General features: G+C 40.1%; 1 protein-coding gene across 2 annotated transcripts in view; it reads right to left on the reverse strand.

The window, feature by feature from the left end:
* ATG3 (autophagy related 3) overlaps positions 1-12,621 on the reverse strand; it is a 39,620-nt gene that overhangs the window by 9,081 nt on the left and 17,918 nt on the right. The window contains exons 5-10 of one of the 2 annotated variants that reach the window (XM_059720460.1): positions 9,421-9,530; positions 5,899-5,946; positions 3,241-3,322; positions 2,616-2,650; positions 2,172-2,327; positions 1,285-1,412 (exon numbers count right to left, since the gene is read on the reverse strand). In XM_059720460.1, the coding sequence (XP_059576443.1) occupies positions 1,285-1,412; positions 2,172-2,327; positions 2,616-2,650; positions 3,241-3,322; positions 5,899-5,946; positions 9,421-9,530 (559 nt within the window). The remainder of the gene's footprint in view (positions 1-1,284; positions 1,413-2,171; positions 2,328-2,615; positions 2,651-3,240; positions 3,323-5,898; positions 5,947-9,420; positions 9,531-12,621) is intronic. The other variant, XM_006271814.4, reaches the window with a different exon arrangement.

Below are 12,621 nucleotides of genomic sequence, written 5' to 3' on the forward strand. Positions count from 1 at the left end.
CTTAGTTTTACAGTGAGCAAATTACAGACTCCTACCCAAAGGCATCAGGCCAGACCCCAGGCCAGTGTACTCTGAGATCCCATAAATAGACAGGTACATAGCTAGGTCATAACCATGATAAGCTGGATCTTCTTGTCCTTTAGCTGAAAAATGTAAACATTGAAAAAAAATTGAAAAAACCCACAATATAAGATTTCAAAACCCAATTCTACTGGTACATTGATGTTAACCTGTGCAAACAGTTTACGGTGACAATTAAACAGAAGCCTCAAAAGTATATAATAGCAGACAGCCCTGAAGACATGTCTACATGAGCAAGATTGCTAAATAAGCTAGGGCCCTTGGTTTGTCTGCCCTTTTGGAAATGCATGGACTAAGCTGCACAAAAGCATTCTTCATGTGGATCTAAAGTATCCACAAAGAGAATTAGTGCTGACTCACTACTGTGATTTAACCTATCTAATAGAACTGGTGACAATAAACTGATTTTGTAGCAACATCTCAGCAACAGTACCTGAAAAAATAAATCAGTTTATTCACAAGTTGTAAGCACTTATCTGCCACTTTCTGGAATTTATGTGGAAGTGCAAGAAAACAGAAAAGTCCTGGATACTCATGTCCACTGAATAGTGATATGTAGTTAGAGGTGTTAGTCTAAAATAGAAGGCAGGATAGATTTGCACCTCATACACTCAACTGAAGTAGGATCTCTCTTCCTTACCACCACACACACACACACACTCCCATAAGCTTTCATGAGCTGAAGTTTACTTCATCAGCATCTGATGAAGTAAATAGTCAAGACTTTTAAAAAAAAAAACCCAACGTTTTCCATTTGTATAGTTACTTTCCTGAAAGATCATTCTAGACTGAAATATAGTTTTGATCTCCCATAGCAAAAAGAAGCAGTAGGATTTAAATGTCTGAGGATTAAGAGAAGTCACCCATAAAGAATTCACTTTTGAGCAGCTATTTGAGAATTCTTAAAACAGAGCAACAAGCCATGCCCAATCCTAATAAAGAAATGTTGGTATTGTGTAGAGATGTCTATTCAAGGAATCACTCACTCTATTCTGCCACATCTCTACCTCCCAAAAAGAATGAACACCCCACAATTACAACTGGATAAGGTAAAGTTCAAGGACAGGAGTATTTATGATTGCATGATACAGCACCTATCCAACACCAAATCACTGGCAAAGCCAAATCTTAATGGACAATGACATTCATAGACTTTTCAAAGGTTGGTTCAGTCAAGAAATAAAAAAAAGTCTGAAGGTATACCTGCATGGATGAACTGAACACATGGGAGGTGGAGGAAGGTGAGGATGATTTTCAATTGTTACTGTTTTCTTGACATGATCTTGACTAATATCTTCATACATGTGATCTACTGTTAAAGGCTGTCGTTGCTAAAAGTGAAGGGAAATTTAAGTTCAGTAAGAAGCGTCAAATGTAAGATCACATCTTCTGCTCAGCAAGTTTGACAACATTTTATACTTAGATAGTGTCTCCTATCCTAAAGGATCCTATAACTTACAACATTCACTGAGGCAGAGTAGCAAGCAATGGGGGAAGAAGGGATCTCTAATGAAAAAGAATTTTTTTTAAGAAAAACTGCTAGGAGAGCTTTAAAATTCACAGAACCAGACGCACAACATTATTGTGTTTTGTGTGTCACAAACTGAAAGAACAAACAACTGATTCAATATATCTGGAAGTCAAACCTGTGGTTCCTCAGTCTAGATATTCAGAATAAGGCTTATAGTATCCTTAAAGTAAGATTGTACAATCTTTTGTAATAGAACGAAAGTGTTTTCTCATTCAATGAACCTTCTTCCCATGTACTTTCAGTCCTTATACCTGCTTACTTCAGACACCACAAACAGAGATTTTTGCTTCCACTGACCCTGAAGAGAAAAAACTCAAAGTGATGTATTCTTTACTTTTCTGTGCATCATCAGAACTGACGTAATTAAAAAAGTAGAACCTTCCTTCTTTCTTCACACAAGCCCAATAAGTGTCGACTACAACCCTGAATACCTAATATTTCCTCACAGCTTCCACTACATACAAATACATATACATTTAGTCAAATGGAAATAAATTGGCCTTGTTACCCTATGTGGCAAGTATAAAATTTCGCACAAGTGGTACAAGTATAGGTATACCTCATCATATCCAAATAACCAGAGTCTTGGCGTTTGGTAATATTTGTCATAAGTGATGTAGAGATCATAAGTTCTGGTCTGTAGAATAGCATCTTCCCCTCCAACATCAGCTCTAGTTTTGCTAGCTTCAACTAGTGTTCTTGTATCAAGTGTTGCCTAGTATTCAAGATTTAAGACAAAAAATAGCATTATGAACAATTACATTCTTAAGCAGCATAGTCTTCCTTAATTCCCCTTTGCACCAACCCTAAAAAGGGATCCAAAGACTGCAGAAGTTCAAACTGATGTTGCACCCAGGTTGTAGGAAGGAGCTGCTCTTATTAGTTTTTCTTGGTTAAGCCAATGTGGTATTTTTTTGGTCTCTGACAACATCATTTCCACTGAGCTTATGCTAAGACTTGGTAAAAGGAATGTTGCAGAGGAGGTACAGAACAGTCTACTTACATCATCTGTTTCCAGCAACCCACTCTCTTCATATTCTGAAATAAAAAAAAAAAAAAGAACAAAACTGAGTTTGTGCCTAGCTTGTCATTGGAACCTTGATCCCACTGTTCACATACAAACACTTCTTTTAAAGTCTGCATGCATGCAATATATGTATTTTATCCAGGCAGGCTTTTTAACCTTCCAACAAGCTACGTCTAGACTCCATTTATTATTATAAGACTATATACTAAAACAACATGGTAGGTTATCTTTATAGAAAGCACTAGAATAGCAGTATTTTTCACTGGGTGGCTTTAAAGAAGCCTAACTGTGTGTACACAGCAATCACCAGGAAACCATGTTACACTTCCCAGGTTTTGTTCTCTTGAATTTGGTTGTGTTGCCAACCAACATGATATTTCAATCACTCATGGAAAAAAAAACCAAACAGGATTAATTCTAATAGAACAGGTGAAGTCACACAAGTGTAAATCCAGCATAAAAAGAGAATCAAATCCAGTGAGGGCTTGGACCTTTTAGAAAGCCTTCCATGGAAGGAAGCTGCGCTGCTTTCCTACTATGTGCTACAGTGGTTGACATGACCGAAAGAACATGCATCCTATCCAGCTTAAAAAGGAAATACCTTCCATGTCAGCTGCTTCCCCTTCATCCTCTTCCTCCTCATCTTCACAAGGTGCTGATGAACCTGACAATTTTATACTGTCCTTTGAAATTAAATTGAAAGTGACAAATGTTTTAGAGATACCTGTGCTTAAAAAATGTCCCATGAAGCTTTCCTGCTGTGTGCATTGACCATGTTTATGAAGCTAAGCAGCATGCATAAATCATTTCAATATAAATACCTACTAGCAAGTAGAAAATTGGTATTGAACTTCAGCACTGTAGTCTAAAAATGCAGTTTAAAATTTTAGGAAGACTAAAAATCCACTACAAGTTATTAGTGACATATACTTATTTATCTTGCTTCTAAAGGAAGTTGTTCAACCTACAAAGTCAACGGATGACTTCTGTAGCTGTTCAGGTTGTAAGATATCATTTGCAGTCAGATTAAATACCTGGGTTTAGGTATGGCACTGACAGGTTTATGTCAACTATGCAACAATTCTCTATTTGTTTTAAAACTATGAAAGATTCTCAAGTTGGCCAAGACCAACTTTGATCCACAATCTCTCACAGAGGAAGTTTTAGATACTGTAGCAGGTCAAACTGAAAAATGGATACACCATGTGCTCTTCATCCAATATTCTTTTCTTCCCATACAGAACAATTTTTTGTCAAAAGGCTCTGCATTAAACTGCCAAGTGCATAAACAGTATGGCTTGCTTGCCTACATAGTCGATGTACTCCAAAAGCGTTTTAGAATACAGGCAGTCCTCAACTTACAACGTTTCGAGTTACAATGTTTCACACTTACAACATTTATAAATTAACACCCTGTTTCAACTTTATGACATCAGTTTTGACTTACAATGCTTGATCTGATGTGACACTATGCCAGCGAACAAGTTAGCTGTGTTGCTCATCTCCCTGGAGAACATCTGTCCAAACTTCCTTGGACACTTTCTTTAAGAAAAGACAAGACGCCAGAAAACCTGCAGCTAAGACTCCTGAGAAGACTCCAGCTGAGAAACCTTCAAAAAGTCCAACCAAGAGCCCTTCAAAAAGTCCAGCAAAGTCACCTCAAAGAAGTCTTTCCAAATCAATATGATTGCTATTTACAATATAAATACATTAGTGTAGCTATATTACTCATCTATAATTGATTGAGTACAAAATTCTGGAATATTTTTGGTGAAAATAGGGTATCGGGCTTTGGTTCAGAAACCAATCCCCCATTTATAACATTGTTTCTTATGAGAAAATTGGTTCCAAGTTACAACTTTTCAACCTAAGACACGGCTTTCAGGAACCAGTTGTGTTGTAAGTCTGAGGACTGCCTGTACAGCATATAAGCATGGGAAACCCTGCATAATAACAAAACCTATCCTAATGCAATTTCACATGAATTCAAGAACTTGTGTTAGACCAAATCAAAACACTGGTCCATCAGGCTAAATACCCTGCAGCTAACAAGGTTCACTGCATCAATGCTCCAGATGAAGGCAAAAAAATATTCAACTGGATACATACATCCATGTTTTATATTGAGTGAAGAAAGGAATTCAGCGTACCAGTGAGTCTTCTCCCTTCCTCCCCTCCACCAAGTTTTTTTTGCTAGACAAATGCATTTCTGGAACAATTCCATGTTGAATATAGTAAAAATGCTTTTGTACAACTGTTGGGAGAACTACTTAATGTGTCTTAAATAGTCATATTGCTTACATGTGGCACATACTAGGCCTCTTCCTTAATTTGTTAAACAGTTCTTGCCTACAATACTCTGGCTTTGCAGACCTTCCACTGCAGTTCAGAAGAACAGCTCTCTGGTTTTAGTAGTGACACATTTAAAACAAACAAACAAACAAACAAACAACATCCCCACCCAGATCTTCAGTTCCACAAGTGTCTTTCACACAGTGCTCTTCAAACCTGCATATCAGTTAAAGCAGTGAAAGCATTTCCATTTGCAAGTGTTTTCCCCCAAATGCTCGGTATTCTCAAGGTTGGAGTTTTTCAGATCTGGTCCCTGCTCTAGGGTGATTATTTTAGAAAGCACAGGAAGAAGCCACTCAATCAAATATGATGGTAGAGTTGTTGATTTAATTTTTTCGTGATTTTTATTCACTAGTATCTAAGAAATGTGGGGAGAAGTCTAACATAGAAGTAAACCTAGGTAAGACACATCATTGGTCCCAATCATAGCATACTTCCACCACCCTAAAGATATCAGGGTTTAAAAACCAAACCAAACCAAACAAACCTAAGACAACAAAGCAAAAAGTCACAAAACACTACTTATATACATGTATACTAGTGACCCCAAACTGAGTTATTATTCCTTAACATAAGGTCCCCCAATATTCTGATGACTTTACAGATCCATGCACTGTAAACTTGAGTGGAATTTCATTTTTAGCTTACAGATGCAAGGGGAACATATGAACAGACTGAATTAAAAATAACCTTGCCTCACTTAGTGGGCATGTGTATATGGTTATATTGATATGACAATACCCTATTATGAAATTCACAGTACAGTCATTCCTTCATGCGTTTTCTTGACATGCATAGCTTTGCTGACAACATTAGCTCTCTTTACTGTTTATGAACCCTGAATCAGGCTTCTATTGTCCATCAAACGTTCTTCTCCATATGCCAAAATTCACAAGCAGACAAATACCTTGCTGTCCAGCGTGATCTCCTGAACTGTTTCCGTCACTCCTGCAACACATGTTAAATTAACACGAGCATCATTAGAAGTCAGAAATCAAGAAGATACTTGTTTCTTTGTTGATGATAAAAGGACCTACTTAATTCGCAGCCAGACAAGGCAATTTTTGCGGCTTAGTCACAGAACAAAGAGCCAGTTTTGCAGGCCTTTCCCTTGCCACTGACCGGAAGAGGCACCTTGGGGTGGAGGAGAGACAAGGGGGAGGCTGCCACTTTGGCTGCTGGCTGCACCTCCAGCCAGTGACTTCCCCCTCCCAGGTGGGATGAAAGGCCGTGAGGACTGGTTAGATCCCACTGGGAAACCAACAGTATTTTAATTTGTTTTTAAGTTGATTTTGTGGTTTCCACAAAATCTGTGAAACTGCAAATTAAGTAGATCCCAATGATAAACAAAGGGCTCACAAAACAGCATTCAGTCCTTTTGATTACATTTTGAAAAGTGATTTTAGGAACTGGAAAGATGCCTGTAATTGTTCAGCACTGATGTTGACTGAAATGAAGACACTTTTCTGAAGACCTTGTGCAGTCCATTAATGACAGAGACCATACAAGTTGTGACGCAGAAGTCTTGCAGGATAATTAGTGCATATGCTTTAAGTACATTTTTCTCAGATTAAGCAGTGGGGGGCAAACTAAAGACACAAATAGCTCTTACTGGTACAGATGGTAGCACTAAACTGTTACAAAAGATTCATGTCCATCAGTAGCATTACGCATGTCAAATTGAAGTGCTTGGTAAGTGTAATATAAATCTCTAGCAGAGTACCTGATGCTTTCTGCCATTAGAGACTGTTCAGTGCATTGAATATTCCTTCAATAGACCTCGCCAGGACCTGTATCCCCTCTAGCTTTACCGATGATCTTACAAGGCCCTTTGTTCTGTTTTGATACAATACCCAGTCCCATTAATCAACTGAGGGGAAGATCATCTTAGATGGCTTCACTACAAAAATCCTGAATATTTTGCTGGGCAACAGACTGGATTAGCCAATACAGCCTAGTCATTTAGCGATAAACAGCTACTAGCAGATAAACACTAACAGCCAGTTAAAATGATCTGTTTGCTACCAAAGCCATTCTTGTCTACTATCCTTCCTGCCATGCTAAAGGGACTCAGCATCATGATATCCTAAAACTGACTCCAGGATATTTGTTTACTTAAGTGGCTCTCTCTCATAAGGAGACTAGTTATAACTATAATTCAAGATTGAGGGTTTGATTTTTTTTTAACTAATCAAGAGGTGAAGAATATGCCACTGAAGTTCTACTATTCTGCCAGGGAAGAATATATAGAAGAGTCTCTTCCTAGACAACTAATATTTTAAAGTTTGTCACATTCACATTACAGAGTTTCTTTAAAGGTCATCACCTGGGAATTATGCAGCAGATGTCCTTGCCTTATGTCCTCATTCAATTAATGAACACCCACCACTTCTGCAAGGGCCGAGGGGGCAGGAAGGGACAGACAGACAGACAGACTAGAAGGTTCAGCTGTAGGATCACTAGTAAAGAGTTTTATTCTGTTGTTCCACATCACTAAATTGCTTTTGCCAAATTTTGTCCCATCATACTGGTCAGTATTAAAGTTTCAGCTGCAGTCAAGAGAGGGCAATGTGACTTGGAGGTAAACTGTAAGATGTTCAAGATCTTGATAAACAGGAACCAAAGAGTTAGCCAGGTTTATTTTTGTAATACTGCAAAGTTGACTTTTTTTCCAATGGATGCCAAATGGAACACCATACACGAACACTGGCAACCATAAAACAGAACACGATTAAAAAGTTTAGTCATAAAATGAAGGTGGTTTAACAGTGGTTTAAATATTTGGAAGGACAGGGCTGTATCTGGAAGTGCTGTCCTCAGTTAACTTCTCTTAGAATATGAAGAGACAGTCTTCTGATGCTCTGCTAAAATTAAGGTGCCAGCTCCAAGAAGGAAAGGAGAGAGGAGCATGAGAGAGATTGAGGAGATTTGTGAAGTGGTTTAGGCAAAATAGTTTTGTCCTCACATTCTTCCCACCCACTATGGGAGGCAGAGGCATCTGCTTGCCAGAGGTTGCTATCACAATAACTAAGACTGACTGATGTCAAGAATGATCTCAAGAGACTTTGTTTGCTTGCAAGAAACAATGAACCCTTTGTGCACAGTTTTCTATATTTGACATTATTTTCCTTTATCGCCCAAAGAAACCTTTCTACTAGAAGACATCTGTCATCCCGAGGATGAGTCAATCCTGCGGCCGTTCAACAGCTCACATAAGATGTGAAAATATAGTAAAACAAAAGCTGTTTTCCCATTGATTAATTGAGCTGAAGTTAAACTGTTGTAGAGCTTACTCAAACTCATTAACAAGGAAGATTAATCAGTATATCACTGTTCAAGCAAAACAAACAAAAATGGTGTTTTCACTTCTCAATATCTCCTTACTTAAACGTTTAATGTGTTGCACATAGAAAAGCTTCCCTACCAAATATGATAGCTACTGCATCTCTAATATGTAATAAGGTGTAGATGGGGCCTAAAACATTTATGCCATAATTAATGTGTTAATATCACAGCATAAATGGCAAGGGTGCTATATATGCACCCAAATTTAAGGCACCATAAAATGACAAATGAGCCATAAGATGTTCCACGAATAATGTAGAACATTTTATGGCTGTGAGCAAGGGGAGAGCCAAAGGTCTTTCCCGCCAAGGATTTTTAAGTCCGGCACCTGGCAGTTCTGACCAAGCTGCTGGACATGGCAGATCAGAGGCTCCCAGCAAGTAAACTGAAGGGCTTCCCTGTTGGGGACTCTGAGCCTCATGCTCAGCAGCTCCAAAGCTACTGAGCATCATCATCCCTGGCCAGGCAGCCCCAGGTCCATTTTGAGACCCCAGGCTGTTTGCAGACTGGGGTTAACAACTCAGGGCTGTCTGGAGCCTGGGGCCAACTTGGCGCCAGCCCAGACTGCTTCGGGTCTGGAACTGGACTCAGATCTGTCTGGGCCAAGTAGACAATCAGCTGTGATGAGATGGGCATGGGTCTGTGGCTCTCAACTTGCCAGTGCAAGGGAAGTCTAGGCTCATGATCCAATACTCCCCTTGCACTGATTAGTAATGGGGCAATTGGGATCTGATCCCTGATTTAAAAAAAAAAGTTACACATCCTACCATGTACACAGACATGGCAGGAAGCACAACTGTTGTGATCTGGGATCAGATTCCATTGCACCAGTCAAAAGTTTTGCAAAAATTAAGTGAGAAAACTTCCGACAAATTATCACCTCATTTTCCAAACACGTACATGCAGATTAAACCATAAGCAAAACTTACACATTAGATGAAGGGTATGTAGATGGCAATATAAATTGAATTATCTGGACTAGTGATTATGCAAATACCTGATGTGCATTTATGTGAAGACCCTTAGAATCCAAGATTGAATGTCTTTTAGATTAAAAGTAGCAAATCTTTAGAAGAGCTTAAATACCTGCATTGTGAAATGTGTCTACCCATCCCCCATCACCATCATCTTCTTCTATAATTGCTTCCTGTTCATCTGAGTATTCCATCTGTTTACAACGTTTGTAGCATGGCACTGCAAAGATAAAACAATACAGCAGGTACAGTTATTTAGATGAGACATGAAAGAAATTACCTGTTTTCTGCCATTAGGCAAGCTTCCTCACAGCTCTTATTTAATTTATCTTGTGTACGGATCCATTCTTTTAGTTAGAAATATTTTTGATGAAAGATATTTACATTTTAGAAATTCAATACATTTGGATTCACATCTTTGAACTTCAAGAATTTAGAGCTGTTGAAGGTAAAATGCAGCTTGGAAACTAAGTAAGAACAAAAACATCATAGGCAGTGGCCACACAAACTTTTCATCTTCTGATGCCCATCATAGGGCCTTGACTGACTTGTAGAAAACCACCTGTCAATTTACCATACTTACTTGAATCTAAGGTAACACTGAATTTAAGATTCCCCCCCTCCCCCCATAATTAGATGCCATATATGGAAATTTTGAAAATGATAACAAATCTATGTTTTCCATATATGGCATCTAATTACTGGGGCGGTCTTCTGTAATTCACCCCCCACCTTTCCTGCAGGGGAAGCAGGCAGAGTAGGGAAGTCAAACAACTTACCCCCTTTCTGACCCCGCCCGGCCTCTGCTCCTCCTTCTCCCCCCTTCCCTCAGCCTCTGCTCCTAGCTCTCCCCCATCCTTACTCTTGCTTCATACTGGCAGGCTCCATACCCATTCTAGCCTGGGTCACAGAGCAAAGCCCAGCACAGCCCTAGTCACAGCCAGGTAGGCTGTGTGACACTGCTGCTGGGCTGGGCTGGAGCTGAGCTCTGTGCCCTAGGCTGCAGCACAGACAGAGCCTTCCAGCACACAGCAAGGGTAAGGGGGGGAAAGAGGGGCAGGTATGGAAGCAGAAGCTGTGTGTCAGGGAGGGAAATGGAAACGGGGTGGGCAGGCAGCAGCTGCAGCCCCATTCCCAGGTAGAGGCTAGAGCCCAAGCCATAGTAGCCACCTATGCCACCACCACCCTCATAAGGTATGTCCTGACAAGTGTGCACACGCAGTTCGTGGCACCTCAAAGCCGTATGAGTCACTGCAAACAGCACACATGTACCTGTTCACCAAAGTGCTAATTAGGAGATCCTGATGTAAAAAAAAAAAAGCTGCTGGAAAAAAGTGGCATGTCACATGCACCAGCAGAAAAGGAACCTCACTGGCCAGAGCCATACTTGAGCAGCCAGAACAGCAAACATGCCACTGCTATTTGTTCAGAGGATAACACACGCCACTGCATGCATGCACTTCTTGGGACATACCCATAGTAATTTAAAGACGAGGGTTTTTTTACCCCCACATTAAATGGGGGAAAACACCTCATGTTAGAATCAAGTAATACCATACTTCATACACATCACTGTGGTTTTTACATCATGTACATCTTGGCTGTATTTGAATCAGCAATTTGAGGCGATTTGTTGTCAGAATCCCATGTGCAATTTTTACTGGTAGTGTTAGAAGATCGGAATATGCCTGCTGGAAAAGTTTAAAGGCTATAACTAGAATTAACCTGTTACTTAAGATTATCTTTACTGTCATATGCATATGAACCCATTCAGGTACATACTAATTTTAAGTTTTGTGGCTATATATTTGAACCAAAGAAGTTCAGGTCAAATTTGCCTTAAAGCAGACATTTCCTTAGCATAAATAGAAAGACTGTGTCTAGAAAAGCTATCAGAATCATGCAAGTCCTTTAGTCATCAGTCTGAAGGTTTCCCTGATAACTCTTTATTAATATGCTCCATGGTGCTGAGTCAGAGGTGTGCTAATATGCTATTTGCCCAAACGGCACAAAACAAGAAATCTTGGGATTTTTTTCCTTTGGATAGAAGGGGCAAAGCAGTCCCACAGAGGAGCCACATGTAGAACTTTTTCAGCCAAAACCATCATCATTACCAGTACAAAAAAATGACAGGCAACATCAGGGAGAATGCAACCTAATTACCATAATTTCTCATATGTATAAAACATGCCCCTAAGTATAAAACACACCCCATTTTTGGAAGGCCCCAAGAAAGGGGGTGGGGGGAGGGAGAAATCTTATTACGAAGTATGGGTAAGTGCCAGAGGTCTGGGGTCTCAGAGGCTGGGGGTTAGATCTGGCATAGTACACAGCCAAACCCAATCCAGCGCACATAATGCGCAATCCTATTTTCCACAGGTGGTTGGGGGCAGGGATGAGCAGAGAAGGAAGGTGTGGGTTATATGTTATAAAACAGTAAACCCGTTGCAAGACACAGGGCACTTTAAGTCTCTAAACTGGGACAGTTAAGTTGCAGCTAGGCATGTACCACTAAAGATTTTTTTGGCTGATACTGATGGCTGATTGTTAACTAGCTGTATTGGCTGATAGGGATTTGATAGCCTATATGTAGCCCGGTAAATTGGGGGGGGGGGGAAAAGAGGGGAGGAGGAGGAAGAAGGACCGATTGAGGCCTCCATGGTAAAGGAGGAATGGGGTTTGGGTTGGGGCAGGCACTGTCCAGACAGGGTGGGGTGCAGGACGGAGCTGTGGGTTTGGGGTAGGCAAGGTCAGCACTGGGAGGAGGGAAACGGGGAATTCTGGGGTGACTGTAGCCCACCCTGTAGGTGTCATTTCCCCCCCTTGATCTGCCCCACCATACCCCTTGCCCCAACAGACTTACTGGCCAGATGCTGTTCTCTAAACTGCCGGACTTCAATTCTGACCATGTGCATGCTCCAGCTGCACACATGCAAGTGGCATTTATCAGTGGCTATACCAGCCAAAAAAAAGCTGATTGACAATAATGTCAATTTTTCTTTTATCTGAGCTGATCCCATATGGACTGATATATTGGTACACCTCTAGTTGAAGCATGTAATACAATTCTGTAGGACAATAATCCCATTAGTTTATTCTTCAGCAATTACAGAGTTTGTCAGCAAGTCAAGAGGGACTTCACCAGCATTTTTGCTGTTGCAAGTTTGTTGATGTATTTCTTTTTGTGAAAGAAGAATTTCTCCAGAGTTTTGCTAGAAGTGCAAGCTTTCTTGTTCACCACAATGAATAAGGCACAACTCTTCAACCCTTTAATTGTGCGTCCATCAATGGAATTCCCATTGCATTTCAGG

Source organism: Alligator mississippiensis, chromosome 1 (assembly GCF_030867095.1).
Source record: "Alligator mississippiensis isolate rAllMis1 chromosome 1, rAllMis1, whole genome shotgun sequence".
Taxonomy (NCBI): Eukaryota; Metazoa; Chordata; order Crocodylia; family Alligatoridae; genus Alligator; species Alligator mississippiensis.